This window comes from Notolepis coatsorum (genome assembly GCF_963971535.1).
Source record: "Notolepis coatsorum genome assembly, chromosome: 7".
NCBI lineage: Eukaryota > Metazoa > Chordata > Actinopteri > Aulopiformes > Paralepididae > Notolepis > Notolepis coatsorum.
In genome coordinates, this window is record NC_140171.1 from 30,088,636 (window position 1) to 30,115,007 (window position 26,372).

Consider the following 26,372-nt stretch of genomic DNA (forward strand, 5'->3'; position numbering starts at 1 on the left):
AGCAGGGGGGTTTTCTGTGTGGAGTTTGCATGTTCTCCCTGTGTTCGTGTGGGTTTCCTCCAGGTACTCTGGTTTCCCCCCACACCATAAAGACATGCATGGTAGGCAGGGACTACAGATGAAAACTAGCTCATTAGCTAATTCTGGCACATTTTCATTTTTACCCCCTTGAATGCCCATCAACCACTTCAATGTTAACGTTAATATCGCCTAATCTATGTTTTAAATTATGGCTATGTGTCTAATCTGCCCGTCGCTTATCAATGACTCATTTTCCAGTCAACATTGTCGAAGCAGATTGTTTTTTTATCGGTTCATTTCTATTTTATAGCATTTTGAAAAGCCCTCGTTTTCACGGAAAATAAAAATATTTCGTGATAAACGCCCTGTACTGGAATATTCTAGAACGTTCTGATAAAACAGGTCTGATTATCCTAAGACTGGTCAAATAGATTCCTTACCTGAGATCAGATGGTATCCAAAAAGATTATTCCAATTCCTGATCGCCATTCCAAAAATCGATCCTTTTATTGATCCAATGCTACGTACTGTAAAGACATATTACACGCTGTTCTGATGGTCCACAATGAATCCGATCGGCTCTGGTTACATGCGTGAGAAGTAAAATGTGGATTCCGGAGTTTTTTTTTCTCATCCATTTTCATTGAGTCCATTCCAAAAGGGTGCATTACCATCTGAGAGACGATAGGGGGTGCTTTTTCACATCTGAGCGCCTGGCGGGGCTGGTTTCCCAACGGTAGACTCGGTTGATGAAATATGAATTCAGATCGCTAATAAAAAAATAAAACGATATTTGTCGTCGTGGGCACTCAATGGGGGGGCTGATACAACGAGTTATGTCGTTTTGGGCATTCAAAGTGTTAATGTGCACCGTCCCTGGGTAAAAGAAAAGAAAATACTCTGATATTGTGTAATCTATTCATTCAATTCTGGAGCGTGTTCAGAAGAAATTAAGACCACCAGCGCTCCAACACACCGCTCACTTTCGCTGCTCTCGCCTCAAATGGTCTGGTGCGACCAGTTTAGGCCGCCTTCTGCCTAAAAAGTGTGATGGTGTCTTCACGCAAAGAGTGCAGGGTATTTTGTGCAACAATGGAAAACACACACAAACCAAGAACTTGCACTGCACAAGAGTAAAGAATACACTCAATGTAAACATGTATAAAAAAAATATGAAAATATGTTTTATATTAATCATCTTCCTTAGTTATGGTTTGATGCATTCTATAGGATATGGAATTATGTGTATATTACTTACCCTAGTTATCTTATGCTTACCGGCTTGTATGCTTACCTCTGGATGGCTCTGGCTCCCTCTTCAGGTAACTCTGTTGAGATAGAAATCTGTGTGATCAGTGAAACGCTACTTACCTGTCGAGGGCCTATAATAATCAATGAAATGCCGCTCATCTGGAGAGAGTCCTAGTTAGACGGGAAGCTAAACAGTTTTTGACCTCACTCACCCACGCAAACAAAATATATTGTTTTATTGGATTAATCGTGTTTTGTCAAATGTTCAGTCCTGAGTAAATTATTTCATAGTAGTGTAAGAGCAGTGGACCACCACAGCTAGATAAAATGCTAAATGAATAGAACATTATAATCTCATTCAGTTTCCCTTAGAAGTAGTGCTTTAATCGCAATCAAGTATCCAAATATGAGCATGTTTAGTGCTACAACATGCGCTATATGCTCTATAAGAACCAAATAGTTTCAGCTTGTACTTCTATTGCCACATTTCTTTTTGTTCCTTAGTTGCACAAATGGCATCCCTCAGGGGCCTTGCATTAATTCGTTCAGTTTACCGGTATTCGTCTCAATATCAGTTAGCAGCACCAAAAATACCCTTCAAATAGCTCTAGTATCCATGCTTTGATTAAGTTCTTTATTCGGCACCTTAAAGCGATCAAAATGGGATGGACGGGTCATTTTTGGTGTTTGTTCCACGTCCGTCACCAACCACTGCTACAAAACATTAACGGGAGAAGCTCTTCGTGTGTCTTTGTGTCCTCCAGGTTCCTAGCCCGTTCCCTGGTCAAGATGTCGGGTCCCAACCCCCTGATGAGGCTCGAGCAGAGGGCAACCGAGGCCGACCAGATCATAGAGTACCTCAAACAGCAGGTCCATCTGCTGAAGGAGAAAGCCAGTAAGAACCAAACGCAGAAACTAATGTAGACATTCTGTCCTCCTGTTCTTATTCTCAAGATGTTTGTAGGATTCATTATTGAGAGCACGGCCTTTCACAGAGTGTAATGTGAGTCAAATTGTAAATCATTACGCTGTCTCCTTGTGCACACTTGGATGCCAAATTTGCAGGCTACATCAAAAGGCATCGTGTTGCCTTCAGGTGGAGCGGGTGTTGAATATTTAAAATGGCCTTGGTTGCGATCTACATCCTAGAAGAAGAATCGCCTAATCACGCATGATCAATGGTGTCATGATTTCAAGATCAAAGCCTCAATTGACTTCAGTTTCAAATGAACCAGCAAGAGTATGACCCTTACTAGCCAGGGTCTCAGGGCTCGTGTGGACTATGATAGAATGGATTTACTGTCTATAAATCAGCTTAAAGAAGGAAGAAGTCCCGCTGACTGGCCAATTTCACTTCAGTTGATCATATTCACACAGCTGCCATAACAAGGTGGAAAGGAACCCAACCTGAGCATGACATGAGAGCAAAATGGCTGCCGTGCGAATAATGGTCAATGTCACCTCATGGTAGGGCTGCCCTTGACTTAGGAAATTGTTAGTTAACTAATATACATAGGACATTGATGGTTGACCTATCGGTTAGTTGACTTAAAGGTGCTGTAAGTGGTATTTTATTTTCTATTTAATTTGTGTCGGAAGCTCTACATTCCGACAGCCATCACTGATATAGAGTGTTTGATCAGTAACATGGGTCTCCCAGTCCCTCCACTCTGCAGTAAACACAAAATACATTTTCTGGTATCCCTTCCCACTTTATCCAATCCGGAGAGAGAACACTAGATATTTTTACTTATTTTCAAGACATCTTTCTAATTAATCTTTTTAAGATTATTTTACTTGTTTCAAGTACATAATTGTTTTTATTTCTTATTTTTGTCAGGCCATTTTTGCAGTGTGGAGTTCTCTCCTCATTGGATAAAGTGGGAACAGGATACCAGAAAATACATTTTCATCAGTGATGGCTGTTGGAATGTAGAGATATTATTTCAACATGTATTATTTTAACAAAGAAAATACCACTTACAGCACCTTTTAATAGAACAATCTATAATTGTGTTTCTCATCTGTAGTCATGAAGAAGGACCTCTTTAAACCTAGTTCTTATATTCTTTCAGGAAATAAATCTTTCAGCATGAAATAATTAAATGACAAAGTCTTGGTCGAGTGAGAAAGACCAAACTGTCAGACTAATTGATTAAGAGAGATGGGGGGGGGGGGTACATCATGTTATGATATAATATGAGTCTTGACTGTAATTCTGTCTGAACACAGTTGTCCATGCCACTGTCCGAGAGGAGAAGAAACTGATGGTGGAGAATGCCAAACTGAAGAGGGACATTGATGAGCTGAAGAGACAGCTTCTGGAGAAGGACAGGAGGAGGGGAGGTACGTTGAGAGGCTGAGGGCGTCTTGTCAGTGGAGATTCACTGGTGATGACGACAATTGATGTAGCAGTTGTAGGGACGATGCGAGCTGGGGTGTCAATTTGGGCTCAGTTTACTACGTCACTGACACTCGTTACCTGGTTATTAACGGTTAACTGAACAAATCTGCTATAAACCAATGCTCATAAAAAGATCCAATTCTTTATTTATTTATTAAAATAATTTTTTGTCCCTAATGTAATTTTGCCAGGCTTTGCATGCTCGTTCTAGCATTGTTCTTGAATTAATGCGTTGAATCCGTTTGCACGACACCATGACAAATCACTTACACGCAAAAAAGCATATTTTTAAACTAACTACAGAGCAATTCACCACATACTGTAGCTGTTTACTTTCATTTTGGCATTTGACACGTTCGTTTTTCACTGAAGCTTCCATGAGATACTGCAGAAGACAGCTAGAAGGGATAGAGGTGTGTGTGTGTGTGTGTGTGTGTGTGTGTGTGTGTGTGTGTGTGTGTGTGTGTGTGTGTGTGTGTGTGTGTGTGTGTGTGTGTGTGTGTGTGTGTGTGTGTGTGTGTGTGTGTGTGTGTGTGTGTGTGTGTGTGTGTGTGTGTGTGTGTGTGTGTGTGTGTGTGTGTGTGTGTGTGTGTGTGTGTGTGTGTGTGTGTGTGTGTGTGTGTGTGTGTGTGTGTGTGTGTGTGTGTGTGTGTGTGTGCGCGTGCGCGCGCGCGTGCATGGGCTGGGCTGCACGATTAATCGATTTTTACTCGAAATCGCGATTTGGAATGATGCAATTATCAAATAAAAAACAAATATATATATATGTCGGATGTCGACTTCCCTATTGGGTAAGCGTTTTCTCTTCTGAGCGTAAGAAATTAAAAACACGTGACCATTTATGTGGTCCTTTGACAAAGGCATTAAATTGCAATCTGTTCTATCTACTCAGTCTGCAAATGGTTTGCTGAGAGACTGCAGCTCAGATAGAGGCCCATGAAACATGTAACTATGAAGCATCTATGAACTGTGAAGTGTCTTTAACACGTTCTATTCTATTCTATCAATCAATCAATGCACTCCTGGAACTTGTCATGGTGTGGGTCAACAGCTCCCTTGTGTGGACAGCACAGTGTATGCGTGCTGTCGGTGAAGTCTATGTGAAAAACAAGATATAGCACAAGACCTATGCTTCACGGGCCATCCTGTTATATAGGATGCAGAAACAGGATATTAAATAAGCCTCCTGATTGAAGCACAGATTGTTGGACTTATATCCTAATTTGAAGGCATTTGTGTGTTCTACAAAGTCTCTCAGTATAATATCCCTTTGCAGAGTGAAAAGAAGAATTGTGTGTGTGTGTGTGTGTGTGTGTGTGTGTGTGTGTGTGTGTGTGTGTGTGTGTGTGTGTGTGTGTGTGTGTGTGTGTGTGTGTGTGTGTGTGTGTGTGTGTGTGTGTGTGTGTGTGTGTGTGTGTGTGTGTGTGTGTGTGTGTGTGTGTGTGTGTGTGTGTGTGTGTGTGTGTGTGTGTGTGTGTGTGTGTGTGTGTGTGTGCGCGCGCGCGCGTGCATGGGCTGGGCTGCACGATTAATCGATTTTTACTCGAAATCGCGATTTGGAATGATGCAATTATCAAATAAAAAACAAATATATATATATTTTTTTTTACCAGGAAGTCCCATTGAGATACAAGATCGGTTTGGGAGAGGGAGGTAAGGGGTTTTAGATTGTGTGTTGTGAAGTTTAGACTTCAGAGAGGGAGAGTAAAGTACAGAAAAAAAGGTACCGTTGGGTACCGGTATCGATTCCCAGGTAAAAATAAACATTTTCAGGCTCGGTGTCCCGAAAAGACCCACCGCGTAGGCCAGATGCAAGCCGCATTTTACAATAAACCTCTGTGGGGCTGCTTATATATTTTATTTTATTATAATCGCAAATGTAATCGCAATCGCAATATCTGTCAGAAAAATCGCAATTAGATTATTTCCCAAAATCGTGCAGCCCTAGCGTGCATGCATGTGTTTAAAAGGCAGAACTGGGCATGCCTAGATACAGGTTTGTATGTGTGTGTATTGATAAAACCATGATTATGTTTTATCAATTTATACATAAGAAAGCGTGCTACCTTATTAGTAAAGATAATAAATATATTAATAAAGGTAATAAATGTGTGACAGCGTAGTAGAGAGGAGTGCACACCAGAGTTGAAAAGGTGCTGACTTTGTAGCCACGATGCAAAACTATTTGGTTTTATACCAATGTTTCGACAAGAGTCTTCTGAATCACCCACCTCTACGTAGAGCAGAAACTGCGTCCTGTTTACACAGTTAATCATCGACAGTCACCCCCCTAGTAACATTGTTTTCTTTGCTTTTTTCCACCCAGCAAAGATGACACACATTCTCGCCTCAGAACCACATCTATTTCACTCAAATAAGCAACTGCTGTCTCCTGCAATGGGGACAACATGTCCACCAGCATTGCTGATGGGGGTATTTTGCTCCTCTGACATGCATTAACATACAAGGGCAAACAGTCCTCTGGTCATTAACACTTAAGTAATGGTTTCCAGATATGCATTGTAAACGAGAAAGGATTAGGAGTAATAAGAGCACTAAGAGCACTTTTCTTTATCAAAAGGCAGCCCCTTGACATGTTAGCTTTGGAACACTGACTCCAGGAATGTCTTCAAAATATGGCCGCGATTATGTTTTTCCACATATCCGATCGTAATGTTTATTTTGGGAATTCATTTTGATCGCTTTAAGGTGCCATAAAAAGAGTTTAATCAAAGTGCCGATACTAGGGCTATTTGAAGGGTATTTTTGGTGCTGTAGTGCTAACTGATTTGTAATTGAGATGAATACCGGTAAACCGAACTAATGAATGCAAGGCCCCTGAGGGACGCCATTAAATGCGTGCAACTAAGGAACTAAAAGAAATGTGGCAATTGAAGTACAAACTCAAACCACACATGCTTGCAGACAACATTTTAAACGTTAATGCCCGTGTTTTAGCTGTAAACATTTAGGTTCTTAACTCCATCCCCCAAACATAGAATTAAGGTCATTAAGCGGCAGCACACCTGCAGACCGATGGTTGTCAGACACGGGCACTCGTTTTTGTCGAAATACAAACGTCAGGCGCCTCAAATCATGGGTTCTCAGGAAGTTTTTTTTATTATTATTTTTATTTTTTGTGAGATTGATTGGGGACATTGTTCCCCCTCTTTATGGCTCCTATTTTCTTGTTTCCATCTTAACTTTGGAGCAGGAGACCGGTCCTCCCCCTGGGTGTATAAATATAGCTTGCTCTATCATTTCCTTGAATTATGTTCCTCAGATGATCTATTTGCACAGGAAATTAGAGACCATCTGACAATCTTCTCTACTTTTCAATTCCCAATGTAAAGTATCTTCCAAGTTAGTGGACTGGCAGGCGGCACAGAAGTATGTTCCTCTGCCTGACTCACTGTACCACAAAGCTAGTGTCTCTTCCTCATCTACGCAGAGAGTTGGGACGACGTTCCACTGTCAAACATCTCTGCCCCAACAGGAAGTAAACTAACCGGTGCTACCTTTACTTGTATTGTTTTTCCATATTGAATAGATGTTATATTATTGTTCCCCCATATTATTTTGTCTCTTTTATAAATAAGAACCGGAAATGAGTTTGAAAAAGTTAAATTATTTTATTTCACAGCATCTGGCAGCCTTGTTTATTCACTGTGTCCATGTAAAGGTTGCTGAGCGCAGCCATGAAGGGGGGAGGGGAGCTACAGGTATGGGCATGGTAATAGTAGAAAGACATAAATATAGGCAATCAAATTTGATCTGAATATGAGAAAAGAATATACAACTAAACAGTGTAAACAATATAATTAACTGAATATAAGTCTGAATGTGTGAAAGTAAACAGTGTAATCAAAGGTGCAGATGAGGGTCTGTATGCCCTATCAATTATATTATACATTACAATATATATGAGCAATAGAGAATTAGAATCTGAATATACTCTTGAGTAAATACAAATAAACAGTATACGCAAGGTACCCTAACTGGCATGATATACGTCATACATTATTTGTAGTCCGTGCAGGTGTGGTGGTAAGAGTCAGACACTATGATTAGTGGTCATAAAGCTTATCAATTGATTATCAAGACTAATCAATGAGTTGATTTAATCGACAAATCTGTAAAATGGTGTGTCCCTCGTGCAGAAAGGCCTCTATAGACGTGTTGCTTAACGACTGATTAATGGCCTGTGAGGGGGGCAGCCCTACTAACAACCTTGTGTCTTCTCTGCAGTGATAGAGGTGGCCATGCCGACATGTGACGCCAGTGTGGAGTGCTCCTCAAAGCCCAGCCCTCCTGCACCATCAGGCCCAGCATGCTCCGCCCTGACTGCTGCTTCTCCCAGCAGCCCCCCTCCTGAAGGCAAGAAGAATAAACCAGAGAAAAAGGGTAATGACCAAGGAACAGATACACCGCCACCACTTTTCATCGTCCGTACCAATTTGACCCATCTCAAACCCCGCCCTCTGTTCTTGATCAAAATGTGTCGGAGGGAAGCAACTGATTCTGATTGGAGGATCAAGAAAAGAGGGCAGGGTTTGATAGGTAAATTATTTCTTTCAAAATGTTTTGCCTTTTACTTTTTCTCCCATCCCCCAATTTAGTCGTAATACCAATTCCCCCCCCCCCCCCCCCTGCAGAGGGTGTAGACTACCACATTTATCGGAGTCACCAGCTGCTTATTTTCACCTGACAGCTAGGATTTTCCCTGGGAGAGTGTAACATGCGCGGAGGTTCACACTAGCTCTCCCAGATCCCTTCCCTACTGAACAGACACCCCAACCGACCAGTAGGAGTCGCTATTGCAACCACCCACCGGCTTCCCCCCCCACGAATGCTGCCAATATGTAATACTTCATAATACATTTTCTCTCTGTGAGAGACATCTTAGCATCTGTCAAAAATGCAGAATATCAAGTGGCTTTGCTTTTGACTCCGGACATGTTGCACGTGGTGCTCCCGGTATCAGGTTTTAGTATTGGGCGGGAAACTCTTCCCCACATACCGATACCCTATTCTTAGTCCGGTAGGTATCCAATGTCCAATACCGGTATCTGTGCATCCCTAGTGGGTGGTTTTCCCTTCTTTTGTCAAGAGTCCCTCAATAATTACACATTCATCATGAGCAACTTGGAAAACGGAAGCTGAGGTTCTTTTAGTTTGGTCAGTGGTCATATCATCAATGATGCACGTTATTAGCTGAAGCAGGATCGGAGCACGGTGGACGTTAGGCTGGTTGAGTTTAGGCTGCCAACTTCACACCTGGCCAGAGACTGCGGGTGGAAACTAGCCTCTTTGCTAATACCGGTATGCACAGAAATGTGTATTAATAATATACACTGTCCCTGAGAATTCAACAAAAAAAAGAATACTTGCTAAGCGTAATGGCTACTCAAGTTGAGGTATTTTATTGAGTCTCCTCTTTCCCTTTGGAACATGAGCTGTCGTTCAGGATCCAGTCTTTCCATCAGCGCTTGGCCAGGCACAGCTCTTTAAAAGCCATTTGAGAATCCTCAGACAGACACGTACCTCCATCTGAATGTAACATCTGGCGACAATGGATGGAAGGCAGCGAGATCTGCCTTGTAGTGGATCCAGCTTATACTTTGGGACGTTGTACCATCGGTGGGAACAAAATCACTTGTTCCGAAACTTGATTTGTTATGCGGCCTAATGAATCTGATTCTGATCTCGTTTCTGATGTATACGTTACTCCCCCGTCTCTGAAACAAGATATATCCTGTCAGCGAATGTCGGCAACAATTAGTAATGTCGGGTCCCGGTTTAATGTTAACGTCTTGTGGATGTTGTCTGTCTCGCATATTTAATTTCAAAACAAGAACAGGCTCGTCCAATGCACAGTAACACACACGTTGGTGTTCATTTAGACACAAGCGTCTAATTAAATGATCGAAATGCTGTGGTTTCCTTTCAACTATTTCTGCATTATGAAAATAATTTTTGATGTAAATCATTCTAACCCTTTGTTCCATTTTCTAACCATCTGGCCATCTGGGCCAATTAACTGCCAGAGGATAGACTGAGAACAATCTTATTGGGGCAGATTATTTACGGGTTCATAAGTAGGAAAAGAGCGAGAGGGGGAAAGCTCCGAGACAGCGACGCACTCGGTTCGTGTGGCGGATGCATTTGGCATTTTCTGACGTCCAGATGCTCGGATGTCGGAGCGTTAAATATCAGAAGCTGTTTTCCCAATAGACTGTTGACGGATGATTTTAGTACGTGTTAAACTCTTCGTTACACGAGGCTCTGATGTCACCGTGTTCCTCAACATTGTCGTCGCCTGTCGGTCCACAGACCCACATGTAGGTTCTACTGGCCTCTGATGGTCCTCAGACCCACATGTAAGGTCTACTGGCCTCTGATGGTCCTCAGACCCACATGTAAATTATACTGGCCTCTGATGGTCCTCAGACCCACATGTAGGTTCTACTGGCCTCTGATGGTCCTCAGACCCACATGTAAGTTCTACTGGCCTCTCGTCTGATGGTCCTCAGACCCACATGTAAGTTCTACTGGCCTCTGATGGTTTTCAGACCCACATGTAGGTTCTACTGGCCTCTGATGGTCCTCAGACCCACATGTAGGTTCTACTGGCCTCTGATGGTCCTCAGACCCACATGTAAGTTCTACTGGCCTCTGATGGTCCTCAGACCCACATGTAGGTTCTACTGGCCTCTGATGGTCCTCAGACCCACATGTAGGTTCTACTGGCCTCTGATGGTCCTCAGACCCACATGTAAGTTCTACTGGCCTCTGATGATCCACAGACCCACATGTAAGTTCTACTGGCCTCTGATGGTCCTCAGACCCACATGTAAGTTCTACTGGCCTCTGATGGACCTCAGACCCACATGTAAGTTCTACTGGCCTCTGATGGTCCTCAGACCCACATGTAAGTTCTACTGGCCTCTGATGGTCCTCAGACCCACATGTAAGTTCTACTGGCCTCTGATGGTCCTCAGACCCACATGTAGGTTCTACTGGCCTCTGATGGTCCACAGACCCACATGTAGGTTCTACTGGCCTCTGATGGTCCTCAGACCCACATGTAAGTTCTACTGGCCTCTGATGGTCCTCAGACCCACATGTAAGTTCTACTGGCCTCTGATGGTCCTCAGACCCACATGTAAGTTCTACTGGCCTCTGATGGTCCTCAGACCCACATGTAGGTTCTACTGGCCTCTGATGGTCCACAGACCCACATGTAAGTTCTACTGGCCTCTGATGGTCCTCAGACCCACATGTAAGTTCTACTGGCCTCTGATGGTCCTCAGACCCACATGTAGGTTCTACTGGCCTCTGATGGTCCTCAGACCCACATGTAAGTTCTACTGGCCTCTGATGGTCCTCAGACCCACATGTAAGTTCTACTGGCCTCTGATGGTCCTCAGACCCACATGTAGGTTCTACTGGCCTCTGATGGTCCTCAGACCCACATGTAGGTTCTACTGGCCTCTGATGGTCCTCAGACCCACATGTAAGTTCTACTGGCCTCTGATGGTCCTCAGACCCACATGTAAGTTCTACTGGCCTCTGATGGTCCTCAGACCCACATGTAAGTTCTACTGGCCTCTGATGGTCCTCAGACCCACATGTAAGTTCTACTGGTCTCTGATGGTCCTCCTTCGTTCAGACTGCAGGCAGATCTGATTTGTTTCTCAAATCTGATCTTTTGAGACGGACTGTCCGCACTGTTTATTTGCGTGTGATCAGATCGGATTTGTGTGTCCAGACATCGCCGACCTATCTGCATGGGTTGCCGTTGCCGTGGTAACGACGTAAGCACCTGTAACTGGATGCTGGCGAGGTCAGGTGACTTTCTGACGTGAGAGAAATGTACCAAAGCCTCCGCCCAGAGTTCCAGCAGACAATTCTTGCAATTCTTCAATCAGCGTCTGCCATGGATTGTTGTTCTATGTATTGTCCTCCATGTCCCTCTGATGCCCTTCCGTCACTCTGGATTTGAAGTCGTCGCCATGCGGTCTGTTGTGAGTGATGCAGTAGGCACTTTGAAATCCGATGTGAGCGTCCAGATCACCCTGTGTCACAGGTGTCATCACTAAAGGCGCATCTGTTGAAGTCCGATTGGAATCGCATTTCAAACCCACCTCCAAATGTGGTTTGGATCTGATTTGCAAAATAAATTGTGTTTCATGTGGGGTTTTATTTGCTGTCCAGACTTTCTGAAAATCAATCTGGATACAATCTGGATATGCCAAGAAACGGAGTTGGGCTGGCAGTCTGAACAAGGCCCGTTGCTCTTCTGGTGTCGCGACAGGGCAGAGATCTGAGCCACGCGGTGCTGAGCGGCATCCAGAGGGCAAGGATGGGAATTTTTCTTCTCCTAAGAGCTGATGTCCTGGGGCCCAGGCAGACTTGAGATCAAGGCTTTGATCAGTTCAGGGCCTATACAATAGAGGCCTTTCACGGATTGCTCAGAATGCCCTTTCCTTTTCTCCCATGTTGGAAGAAACAACAGTTACTATGGGCAAAACAATGTTTGGTATGTGTTGATACATGAGAAATATAATATATCAACAGAAATGTTACTGGAACAAGTAAACAAGTTAAAGCTCATAAAACAGTAGTATGATGCCTTTCCGATGTTTTACCTTCTCCCCTACTGCACAGAAATTAGGATTTTTTTCTTACATTTTTTTCCAAAAGTGGTTACTAATGGTTACTGGCGGCCATTTTGGAAGAGAGACCATTGCACAAACATTCCGTGCAACCTCTGTTCGTTTTTCTTTTCACAACCAGTGTTATTCATCCCAAACTGAAGAACTGTCCCGAATCTATCATCCCGCTGACCGTTCCTAAATCTGTTTTATTATCGCCGTCGAGGCGCCCCCTTAATTTTCAAGTCAAATGAGTAGAACTTTCTGGAATGAACGCCTGCAGCCAAAACCAGACCACTCGGTGAAAGGTGCATTCTGCCATGTCATTGGATCACTTAGCACTCACACCCAGCACCATCTGAAACAGGGTTATTGATACCGCTGTTTACTTAAGGTCCCTCAGATGTCTGGGCCTCGGTGGGAGACTAAGGGCACTATTTTCGAATGCCTGCAGTGATCCCAGTTGCCTGCAGTGATCCCAGACGCATGGCACCCCGAGGCCCGTTGCTGGCAGGGTTTCTTTCCTCTTTCAGGGAGGAAATTGAATCAGATCGGAGACAGCTGCCCAGCATAGTTGCCACAAATGGGAGACTTTTCTTCAAATGGTTCCCAATGGGTCCCCTGGGAATGATACCAGTAGGATAAAAATAAACTCAATGCCTTGTGTAAATGTTTCTCTTCTTTGTACATTTAACCATGAAGCCAGTGAGAGTGCCTTCCTGAGACGACCACCGCACACACTTGGACACATGGACCCTGTATTAAAGTCCTACGTATATAAAACCCACCATATTTTCTAATGTTGAGGGTATCATCAAGTATCATCTCTGAACTGGTGATGCACAACACAGACATGTACCTTCAAATGTCTTTATGTCTTCTACTATTACCATACCTGCACCTCCCCTCCCCCATGCTGCTATGATGCCTGCATTTACCCAAGGGGATCAATAAAGGAATATCTTATCTTAAAGGATTCACCGGATTCTGTCACCTGTTTATGCCACATACACGCACACACACACGTGAAGGAAAGGAAACAAGTAATTTACAGCATTTCAGATAATTAAGGCTAAAGCCACCAAATGTTTCTGTCCATTAGGGCTGTTCTCGACTAAGGACATACTTAGTCGACTATTAGTCGTAGGATTCGTTGACTAATCGATTAGTTGATTTCATCAACAAATCTGTAGAATCATGAGCTTCCCACATGCACTAATGCTGAAGTCTAGTTCTCACCAGATATACGCTTATCATTCTTCAGGAAGTAACTCCTTCAGCATGAAAAAAAAAAAAAAGGTCAACTACGACCAAAAACCCACAAATCCTTTTGACTAATCTACTATGAAGGGCCACCACTAGTATCCATGGTTGTCATAGTAACTCTCCCTGTTTGTGTGGCAGAGAAACCGGAGAAGAAGCAGGCGGCTCCTCAGGAGGACCTCAAGGTGGACGTGTCTCGCCTGGACATGCGCGTCGGACGCATAATCACAGCCGAGAAGCATCCGGACGCCGACTCGCTGTACGTTGAGCAGGTGGACGTGGGAGAGGCCGCTCCCAGGACGGTCGTCAGCGGCCTGGTTCAACACATACCTCTAGACCAGGTACGAGTCTAGAGGTTTTGTTTCATCAATAAATTCAGATTCAGATAACTTTATTGACTGATTCTGACAACTTTAACTTTACACTATCTTTTTTTGTTTATTGCACTTTGTTCTCGCTGCAAACAAATAATGAATGCTAATATTTAGTATTCGCGAGGCTATTTATAGTTGCCAGGTTTGTGTTTTTGTGCAGGACGCTTCCCGTGTAGCGCAGTGATGATTCTCTCTTCTGACCAATCAGTGTTTCAGGTCACTTTTTGATACCCGTTCCACCCGCTTGAAACCTCGACAAAGCGGGTACTAAAAAAAATTTGCCTTACCATAGCAAGGAGGCCTTTGAGTTATCTGCCCTCATGGTGGCGCCATTCTCATAACTAAAAATATAGTTATGTTAAACTATACTCCAGGGTCCATATTCACATGTATAGTTCTGTTGTGCTATATAGTCCAAGGAGTACTGATCTAGAGTCAGCTCCAATCTGTTAGATTGAATAAGGTCTTAAGGTAATGAAGACAAGTGTTCCCGGTCACTGACTCCAGATCATTACTCATACTCTGGGAAGCCTTGTGATCCAAACCACATGGGCCCAGGAACCCAGTAATGGAGAGTAAAGCCTACACACTTGGAACTCCATTTATACATGTGTATTGACAATGGTCCTCATTCTTGAATGGACATACGTGAAAGTTACCAAGGAATTCCTTCGTAACTCGATTTACGTACTTATTCAGCATTCTCGAACATCTTCGTATTGTAAATTCGTTGTAGGATTCATGTAGGATTTACAAACTCGAAAAGGCAATCGTAAGTCAGACAGATCTGTGTTTTCAACAGCTTTCTCTGGGACAAGTCATTGGGGATTGCCGATACTACAGACATCCGTGGAATTAAATATAATTATAATGATAATAAATACGACAATATATTGCAAACTAAATAAATAAGAACTAAACCGATCGCCGCGGATATAGCTACTGTATAGTGTAATATACTGTATTAATGCCATATACTGTCTTCTTCTCTATGGTATTATGTATTGTTTGATTCCTATTGCTAGAACTAAATAAATGCATGGAGAAACGGCGTAGTGCGGCAGCCTCAGTGCACGAGCACACACATACTGTATACGTGCTAAATGAATCGTTCCAGCAAAGTAGGCTCCTATTTTTCTAATTACTTGTTTTATTAGGTATTATAGTAGTAAGTCCTACTGTAGAACATGACATATTAGCATGACATCTCATTTAGTAATGTCAATACTGAACGACTGCGCAATTGGATCTTGACAAGCGTGCAGTCATTCAGTATTGACATTACTAAATGAGATGTCTGGGTTTCATCACCTGTGCATTGTATGTTACTATTGCACTCTGGTTGGATCGTGTATTGTACTTGTTGTATAATGATCATACATTTGAATCTAATCAAATTTTGAGATCAGTCGCAAATCGCTTCCGCACAACCTGTTGAATGGGTTAGCATAATGCAGATGCAATGCCGACCCTCTGCTGTTTTGCACACGCCTCCATCACCTTATAAGGAGCTGGCGGGGCGTTTCTGTATGCAAATTTCGGTGTACGAGAACGTGCTTTGCAGTTTAACCCATTCTGCGCCAAAGACGAGTATACTCGTTATTGCCGTCCAACCGCGGAGCGCCAACAACGAGTAAACTCGTTTTTATGATCATTATTTTGTTTATTCGCTATATCAATTCATAATTCATGGCTGCAGCCTCTGCAGACCCTTCAGACCCTGTCTGAGCTGGCAGAGGGTCAACACCGCCCTCTACTGCCTTGCGGAGCTATTGCACTTCATTGCGATCAGATAATTGGTTTCTTTTTTTTGCATTACATCAGAGACAAGGTAAGAACACTATATATAAAACCTTGCGTTGATCTGATATTTCTTTCTGCCACGATCAAAGCTATCTGTGTGGACCGTGTTGTGCTTTCTACCGTTGGTTGCGTGGCGCCTCAACGCTCTGCAACTCTCTCTGTGTGTTCGCCCTTTTTTCTCCCTCTCCAATCAGCGCGGTAACGAGCCGCAGCCACGCTCCATGTGTATTGGACACAGGTGTCATTACTCTGGCTGCTTGTGGCGGAACTCCATATATGGGCATTGGCCTGGTTGTTGTACAAGCCAGTTTCATCACCGGCAACTCCTAATATAGGCATAGAAACACACACAGTGGGAAACACACATGCTGTATCTGCTTTCTATCACCTCCCCTCTCCTGCTCCTTTGCCGGCTGCCACAATATGTATGTTTTACTTCAGTGTTTACAAATATTGCCAACTCTTAGGAGTGTGAGCTCAAGAGCTCCTCCTCCTCAGAATTCCCCCTTTTTTTGTTACATAATATAAAACTACAGGTTCATACCTTCAAAATAAGCCATCAATTGTAAAATTCGAGCCGAGTTTTCAATCAATGTCCTATCAAACATTCTGGTAAAATCCTTACCAATTTCCAGCAAGAGGGTCTGAAGAGAATTCAATGAATTCAGCTAACTGATAAGGGAACTACACTCCTTCCCAGAATGCAATGTGATGTCAATGTCACTAGACTAATTCACACCTGGGACAAAGGCCTTTTGTTCCTTTTGTTATTCCAATGACTCATGACCCATTAGAAGTACTGCATGCACAATTGTGCAAAAACCTACTTAGTGTTCACAGACACACTGCCAATAATGCATGCAGGGCAGAACTTGGCCAATACCCTCTAATTATTAAAATTCAAAAGCGAGCCATCAAATTTTATACACACCTCCAATCAAGTGACCCCCACTCCTACCACTACAAAGCCCTTCAGAGCCAGGAGATGAACCCAGACAAGAGTCCCCTCTGCCAGCTAGTCAGAAATCTCTGCCCACAAACACCAGGGCTTCAGGACAGACACCAAGCAATCTGGCCCAACCAAATAATCTCAAAACAAAAAGAAAATTATATAGAATATTGGAACAAATCAACCAAATCTCAAAGTAAATTAGAATTCTATTTGACCCTAAACAGAGAGTACACGGTGGCAGAATACCTGACCACTGTGAATGATATAAAATTAAGAAAGACATTGACACGGTACAGACTGAGTGGACATAGCCTAGCCATAGAAACAGGCCGTCACAGGCAGAACTGGCTGCCCAGAGAGGCCAGGCTGTGTTCACTTTGTCATCAGGGGGATGTTGAGACAGAAGTTTTCTTTGATAAAATAAATAAAATTGATCCACAGTTTATCCATCTCCCTGATCATCAAAAGCTGTTATATATGTATGGAGAGAAAAGTCAGTGTACAGCATTAGCTGCAAAATATGTAGATGGTTGTCATACAATAAGAGAACAAGCTTTGTAAATACATGTATCTGGGTGGCTACATCTGTAAAATGACTACCCGATTGAATGATTATTTTGTAATTGAATATGTTTCTGTTGATTGTCTTTACTGTTATTACTAATATTATGGTATTTTATTGCTTAATATATATGTTAGTTTGTATGTTGAACTTGCTTTGGCAATAAGTACCGGTATGTTAATATTTCATGCCAATAAAGCCTATTTGAATTGAATTGAGAGAGAGATAGAGAGAGAAAGAAAGAAAGATATAGACAGAGAGAGAGACATTTATAATTATTATTATTATTAAATAGAATAATTTTCTCTAGGCTCGCCGTTGTAGTCATTGATACTGGTGTAATTCTGTGTTCAGGCATCCATACTTATTTTGGACAACATATTGTACAGTATGAACTGTCATGTAAGTGTACTGCATGGCACTACACAAAGTAACCAGTTTACAGCACTGAACATTCGAGTATATGCATAGAACACATAAATGTTTTACTTGTGCATACTGGTGGCGGATCTCCTTCACTCTGTTCCAGTCAAATGGCTACTCATTTGTCAATTGTACTACAATTGTTTCATGCACATTTAATTTCCACTGAGCACTCTGTCAATTGTAGCGATTGAAACGGATTCAATATTCCCAAAGATATTGTTATCCTCTATAACAGCGCTTTGTATCTCTCTCAACCTTATGGCATTGTGGAAATGCCTTCCTCTTGTTGCGGAGTAAAAAGGGGCCCTCTTCCTTAATTTTGAGTTTTGACTGACATGACATAAGCAAATGATAATGTTATAAAACAGCAGAGAATTGTATGAAAGCAATTGATGCATGTCCAAAAGCATTTGCAATTTGTTCGGAGGAATGAGAAACTGCGAGAGAGAGTGAGAGTGAGTGAGTGAGAGAGAGAGAGAGAGAGAGAGAGAGAGAGACCGACCGTCTTCTTCGTCTGTTCTGCATGTTTTTCCATTGGGTTTATCTTATCGGGAGGGGAAACCCTTACAAGCATGGGCTGAACATGCAAACTCCACACAGAAAGGCCCGGGAGATACCCCACCTGGGTAACTGGCAACCTGGTCCCCAAGCGGGAATCGAACCCTGGACCTTCTAGCTGTGAGGTGACAGTGTTAACCACTACACCACCGTGCCGTTATACATACCGGTATATTGCTTATCCTTTTATCTCAAGTTCTGCTCTCATTTCTTGATCCTCCAATCACAGCTGTTGCTTCTCTCGGACAAACTCTGATTGGAGGATCAAGAAAAGAGGGCGAGCTTGCTATTGGTCAATTTAGCCTCTTTTGCCCATGCACTGGACTCCTGACCTTTGATGTGCAAACGCAAAAATGTTCAAATTATTCCACCCGAAGTTTACCCTCCCAGCACCCAAGTCCACGTATTGACCAACTTAGCCCATGCGTGAATACAAGCAGGTCATTGTTCGCAGAATTCGCATAGCGAGCGAGTGGCCATGTTGATTAACGTAAAAGAACCATGTTCCTTACACAAAAATGTTGCGTACAATTGGCCTTTTCCTGTTGATAGTTAAATGAAAACGTATGGGTTGTGGATCAAATGTATACCTGTGTCTCTTCATTCTCTTAAATTTCATTGCCAACCAAGAACAAGACACACAAGGCATTTGTCTCTTCTTTAAGGAGTTTGCGAGGTGCGCCCAATATGTTCCAAAAAGTGACTGTGTGAGACTGCAACAAAGTCATACATTAATATTAAAGGGGACATGCATTATAAATGGCTTTTTTCAGTGTTTAGCATTGTTATATAGTAATAGGAGTTAGTATCAATGGGTCTGTGTCTCTAAATACCATATTGGCGGATTGCTCTCATTCAGTTGCAACAATTTCCTCCATTTAATTAGGTCATTCTGATTTGACTCGCAAGGTGAAGTAACGAGACGCTGGTGGAGCTGATTGTGATCCAATTGGCTCTGTGGTTGGAGCCAATGCCCGCCCACAATTTTCATTTTCATTGTAACCCGACACTTTCTCAAACGGGGTTTGACAGGCAGAGAACAGCGAGAGAGAGAGAGAGAGAGAGGGAGGGACTGCAGTAGTGTGTAAATGTGTGTGCGCCATCTCTCTCCCTCGTCGGGGACACGCACACTAGGGGTGGACGGTATAAACGGTATACGGTATAAACGGTATCAATTTGCTCTACGGTATGGATTTTGACTATACCTTGTAACCGGTAGAGCAGCTCTAAAATAGCAATGACGTCATGTAACCACAGCGCGACTACCGTATTTCACTCGTATTTGCCCCTAAAAATAGATAGAATTAGTTATAGATAATAGATATGTGCGAACTGGAAAAAGTTATTTAGGAGCACAGAGGCTTCGCGCAGTGGGCGTGTCAACACGCAATTGTCATTTCATAATAAACACAGAAGCGAACTAGCTCTTCAGCCCTGCGTTGCACACAGCTGTGTGACTTCTCTCGCGAGTCGCGCAGTTTCTATGTGTAATGTAAACTCTGCGACGAGTCCAATGGTCTAACATGCTTTGCATCCTCGCCATTCTGGAATGCCCGTGTCGCTATAAAACCTTATGTAATGTTAACTGTCGATGTGCTGGTAGCCTCGGCAAGCTAACGTTAGCTTGCTCCAGCAGCTTGTCGATGTGCTGGAGCCTCGGCAAGCTAACGTTAGCTTGCTCCAGCAGCTTGTCGATGTGCTGGAGCCTCGGCAAGCTAACGTTAGCTTGCTCCAGCAGCTTGTCGATGTGCTGGAGCCTCGGCAAGCTAACGGTAGCTGGCTACACTAGCAGCCCCCTCCCTCCCTCTCTCTCCCTCTCTCTGCTAACAATCCTGATTCGATTCTTGAACCTATTTAATTAAAAAGGAAGATATTGATGGACATTAGCTATAGTATAGCTCAGCAGCTGTAACAGAATAACAGCTGCCATACCAGTGTTTTACCCCTTCAGAAGCATTTAGATAGAAATTTTAAGATAAGTTAATATACCGTGATATATACCGTTACCGTCTATGCTTCAAATTATACCGTGATATACATTTTAGACCATACCGTCCAGCCCTAACACACACACAAACTTGACTGCGTGTGTGTCGGGGACGTAGGCATAGTGTAACCCGACACTTCCTCAAACAGGGTTTGACAGGCGAGCGGAGAGAGAGAGATAGAGAGAGGGAGAGAGAGAGGGACGGCGGGAGGGACTGCAGAAGTGTGTGTGCGCCATCTCTCCCTCGTCGGACACACACACATACACAAACTTGACTGCGTGTGTGTCGGGGACATCTCTCTCTCGCTTGCTCATTCTCTCTCTCGCTCTCTCTCTCGTATGTATCACGCTGTGTGGGTGACTGTCACTCAAAGCGCTTATGGGCGGAGCCCATCCAATAACAGCCTGAAATCCTGAGGCTGGAAAATGATGCTTTTGAGTACTCCATTAGAAATATAAAACAATGATTTTCTTTTTTTTTAAATAAACCTTACAGATGTCTTCCATAGACTCACAGGAATTGTGTAAAGTTGCCCAAATAGTGCAAGGAATAGCAATGCATGTCTCCTTTAAATGTGTGCTTCTCGCAGTGTTTTAGCCTATATGAAACAATTATTAGGTGGTCATAATTAGTTAAATAGGTCAGCTTTTGCTCAATAATGCTTTGAAACAGGATATTCTTAAAATATCAAGTCAAGATGATATGCTGGCTGACAGTTTCACAGTGTAAAATGCTCTTTTACAGCAATGTCGAGTTTACATCCAGCCAGTTAAATAAATATTTAAAATTATGATCACACATGATGACACAGGGCGAAGGAGATCCCTTTCTACGCCATGCCTTCGCCCCCTACCCCCTTGCCTAAACCGAGCACAGTATTTCCACATGTGAGAACACGTCTGCCATGGAGAATCACGTGCCGTGTGCTACATCTGCGAATGGGCAACTACAGGCAATGCCCGCAACCTATTCTCTGGACATTGTCCAGATTGAATAGAAGGTTTTCCACAGACTCCCAGAGGCACCAGCAGCTTAAGAACAAATCTAAATAAATATTTCCCAGTCTCTGATCGACAGGTGGTTTTGCACTTCTTGAGGAGGAACACGGTGGTGGTGTTGTTTTTCCAATGCGACCCCAGGAACACCACTTGGCAGGCCAAAAACATCTGATTGGTTGTTAAAATTGGGCTGAATCTTAACAACTAATCAGATGTTTTTTGCCTGCCAAGGGGTGTTCCCGGGGTCGCATTGGAAAACACCACCATCATGTTCCTCATCAAAACCAATGTGCAAAGCCACCTGTCCATCAGAGGTTGGGAATAAAAAATGATATATGTATTTATTCAGCTTAAACCTGCTGGTGCCTCAAGGAGTCTGTGGAAAACCTTTAGTGCGTGTGCTTGAAAGTGATGCAGAGCTTGCTCTATTTCTGCTGGGCAGGTAAACTCACGCTTGCTCATTTCTCCCGAAGTTGCCTACTGCAGCTTTAAGTCAACCATGTGCATAACTACCAATCAAACTGTGCTCCAGGAACATTTTAGAGAGTAATTACGTGTCTCACTTCCACAATCTGGCGAATGTTACCATCCACCTTCTCTTTATGAAGTTAAGAAAACTTGAAAACAAAGAGCGATATTCATGGTTTTTATGGCTTAAACTGTACACGGAGTGCTTCACTGTTACACCTATAGGCATAGTGATAATGTATAGTGTGTCTGTGTCTGAAACGGTCTCCTATAACCAGTGGTGCGTTATTAAAATCATCGGGGGTTGCACGCACCGCGTGCGCGCGCTCCCGCGAATGCGCATTTAATGTCCCCTCGCTTGAGCGCAGACTGGAGACAGTGCCTGATTGCCTCTACGAATGGAATGTAACACATGTCTTCACAACAGGTTGGGTGTGAATGTATCTGAGAGCGTATTTAACACACCTGACGACCGGCTATATGCAAATAGCGAGTACTTATCATGGGGTGGCACGGAGTGCAACCCCGTCCCATGAAGAACGCATGCCTGCCTATAACACCGGGTAACCCAGCTTAACAGGTACTGGGTGCTGGGAGACAGTAGACATAAATTAATCACCCTTTTGGTTTTCATCTCTGCTCGCTACAGTAGGTTCTTGACCACAGACTGCATTACAGAGTTGTTTTCAGTGAAAACACCAGCAGTGCTTTAGTCTTAATGACTCGCCAGGGTCACATTGTGGATTTATTATTTAGTCCAAGTGAAGAGACTTGGTATTTAAGCAGACTCGCTGCCGATGGCTTTTGTAACAGCAGACTTTACTGTTATTCACAGAGGGATCTCTGCGGGCCAACAGTTTGATTGTCTTTTTTGCCAAGATTTACGATTTGGCTCTGATGCAAACTAACTTTATGTATTATTTTTCACCTATATCGTAAGCCACCAGTCCCTTTATGGTTTTAAGTATTTCTAAATGGTCCGTGGACGAGGGAGCCGTTCATTATTACTGCAGTGGGGGCGGACCCTGCCACAGACCACCAGAGTGGCTTTCAAAGGGGCTCTCCGACACGGGCGATGATGGTGAAAACACAGTTTTATTAGTGGCAAGATGTTAATAATAATAATAATTTAGGACCTGCTCAGAGGTCATTAATCGGCATGCATGCGATGCATGTATGCGATTCGTCTCTGCGATTAACCCATCCCGTCGTCCTTCCCCCCCAAGGGCAGCCGGGAGCAGACAGGCGCAACGTGAGCCGCGCCAGGGGACCAATCCAAGTGCTCCTGTCCGTCTTCGTCAAGGACGCCACAGCGTTAGCGATCTTGTTGTTGTGCATGTTTTTCCATTGGGTTTATCTTATCGGGGGGGGGGGGGGGGGGGACCCTTGCGAGCACGGGGAGAACATGCAAACTCCACACAGAAAGGCCTGGGAGATACCCCACCTGGGTAACTGGCATCATGGAAACCTGGTCCCCAAGCGGGAATCGAACCCTGGACCTTCTTGCTGTGAGGCGACAGTGTTTAACCACTACACCACCGTGCCAGAGTAGATGGTGTGTATATATAAGGCTCTCTCTTTGGTTGTGTGAGGATGGCAGATTTAGGCCCTGTGGATCCGTGTAGCCATGTTAAACGTATCGTCTAGAACAGGGGGCGGCAACCTGCGGCTCTTCAGACCCTCTGCAGTGGCTCCCTGTAGCTTTGAAAAATAATAATAATATGTCTGCAGGTGGCTAATCTTGAGTTTCCGACCCCCCAGTAAGCTAACCATGGATAAATACAAAAAATAAAAGTATCGGAGGAAGATTCAGCGTGGATAGATTCATTTGCTTTCACTACTAACGATGCGGCTTACCTGTATGCTTGATATGTGTCGAGAAATTAGCGAACAACTAAAAAACTTCACTCATCACTTTCAAAAATCAAAAGCATGTATTTAACAAACAAACTAAATTCTGAACAAGGCTTTATATTAACTCAGCTGATAGAGTTGGACCCTTCCTGCTGTCTTGTTGTACAAAACTTGTAAGTCGCTTTGGATAAAAGCGTCAGCTAAATGACTACCGGTAAATGTAAATGTAAATGCATTGAATTTCAACCAGTCAGCCGGATTTTTATCCAGGGATGGGGAATGGGTTTACGGGAGGTCTGCCTTATGCCGACCAGGCAAAATTCTAGTTAGCGACACCACAGTGGTGACTCACCAGTCCCCGGTGATCTAGTGGCAAGTGACGGTAACATAGCTTTCGGTCGTCAGGGCAGTCCAGCTGTCTGTCGTCAGGGCAACCTTGCGACCTAGCTCTCTCCACAAGTGCCTCTCTCTCCGTTACGCTCAAGCAGCGCGTCTGACGGCTGAATCTGTCTGATGGCACACTGGAGTAGATAGAGAAACTATATATGAAATATAGAAATACAGTAGATGCATTCATTAGAGAAAACGTATTTTAAATATACAAATATACCTTATTCTATGTGCACTGCCAGCCAGCCTTGGATGCAATGTAGAGATACACTTTCAATTTTGACAGAGAAGATAATTCACCGATTCAGATACAATTTAACACAAAGATATTTAATGTTTGTCTGCATATTTCCACACCGCCAACAAATTACTGGGTCCGTTGTCTTTTATTCAGATTTTCTGTCACTACATTATTTAACTTTTCAGTTGCTGCCGCTAATGAAAACCAGCTCACTACGCATGCTCAGACTGTTGTTCTATGGTATTTGAGATATCGCTTATCGCTACCTGCGATTTTCCAAAAAAATATAATTTGAGTCAATCACAAAATTCACAATCCATCATGTCATTAACAATGTGTTTCCCTGAACAATGAGTGAACTAAAAACCAACAGGTATTGTGCTTGTCAGTAGGGATGGGTACCGTTCACATTTGAACCGATACGGTACCGGTACCTGTGAATCGATACCGGTACCCAACGGTACCTTTTTTCGATACTTTAGTCTAAAAAAACCTACCGTACCTCAGTTGTGAAAAAAGAAAATCCAAACTTCAAATAACCACATTTTCGACAATTTTCGGCTTGCCATTGCCCCGACTGCTTTGTTGTTGAATCAAGTCAAATCCTAAGTAAGCATATATTGTGCGTGTGAACGTTGACATGAAAAGAAAAAAGTAAAAAAAAAAAAAAAAAAAAAATGAAAGTGTAAAAAAATATATAATACCGGTAATAATAATTATCGGAGCTATCAATAATTTTATCGGGATGACGTCATAATTGCTGATTGCATCCCTAGTTTCTGCATTTACGTCTGGACAGAGGTATTTTTTAAATCCCTGCCATGTGGACAAGTTTATTTTTTTAACCAAGCGTGAAAATATCAGTTTTGAAAATTATCCATATACGTGTAGTCGGGCACATTGATTACCTCATGTGCAACAGGTGCGCAGCCACACCAGCTCCCAGGTTTAATTAGCTTGACCCAGGACAGGCGTGGCTGCCAACCAGCCATGCCCACACCACATTACTGTATGTAGTCATGTATTGTATACCCAAAATAAATATGATACCAAACAGACATTTATTTAAATTTGTTTCCTCAAGCAAAGGCAGACATTAGCCCATTAACCTCTTAACAGGCACCCAGAAACTGCATACTTTTTTAGCAAAGCTTATCTTTATACTTATAGCACATGCATGAGCCTGGTCTCTTTTGAAAGATAACATTCTGATGTTACTAATGCAAAAAAGGAAAATCACTTTTAGTGCTAATGAAATAGAGTAACAGAGGTCTGAACTTGAGTTGAACTTAAACTTGTGTACTCACAGTTTTCTATATTGGTTGCAATGTCAAAAAAATATATATAAAAATAAATGGGTATAAGCTGGAAAACACAGCGGATCCATAGCCTGAAGTCTTATGTAGTAATTTATGTCTAATCCCTGTTTATTCCCTGAGTTGTTTTCACCCAAAACAGGCCTGCAGCCTGCTGCGATAAAAAGTCAGTGCAGATGACGTATTGCCGGCCTCATGAATTACTCAAGACACCCAATAAATAAAAACTACATTTCTTGTTTGCCTCCTTACTTTAGATACAGGTGTCTCTGGCATTACAACCTCCAGAAATGGTAATCTGGTGCAGGCTAATGATACGATTGATAGACCAAGTGCCTACCAGACACTACATACAGTACAGTACTATACAATGTTCTCAGGGGTTCTCAAAGTTTTGACGACTGATGGCCAATTGAGGGCCCCCTGACTCGTCCATCTTGCTTCGACATTAACTAAGGTCAAACCTTCAATCGCGCAAAAATGGCAATCACTGAAATCGCTAGCTAACGTACCTGCAACGATGACAGATTCAAGATTCAAGAGGTTTATTCATCACATACATACACAAGACATATAGTGAAATTAAGGTGGCCATGCCCGCTTTGATTGTGCAAAAAATACAAATTATAATAATAGAATCAAATAGAATAGAAATAAAATAGACATGATAAAAATACTAAGATAAAATACAAAAGTCCTATGTACACTACTATACAATATACAGTTATACCCTATGTCACTATGCTATCCTAACTATACTATACAAAAACATCCAGTTATGTTTTGTATTTTTCTTTTAAAGTTATCTTTTTTCTTTCCTTTTAAAGTGACCTCTTCTCATGTGAT

The 26,372-nt window shown here is 42.8% G+C and overlaps 1 protein-coding gene across 1 annotated transcript in view; it reads left to right on the plus strand.

Annotated features, from left to right (window-relative positions):
* aimp1a (aminoacyl tRNA synthetase complex interacting multifunctional protein 1a) overlaps positions 1 to 26,372 on the plus strand; it is a 68,178-nt gene that overhangs the window by 10,439 nt on the left and 31,367 nt on the right. Inside the window, exons 2-5 of the mRNA XM_084318091.1 lie at positions 2,037 to 2,167; positions 3,505 to 3,618; positions 7,925 to 8,080; positions 13,738 to 13,937. Of these exons, the coding sequence (XP_084174217.1) occupies positions 2,037 to 2,167; positions 3,505 to 3,618; positions 7,925 to 8,080; positions 13,738 to 13,937 (601 nt within the window). The remainder of the gene's footprint in view (positions 1 to 2,036; positions 2,168 to 3,504; positions 3,619 to 7,924; positions 8,081 to 13,737; positions 13,938 to 26,372) is intronic.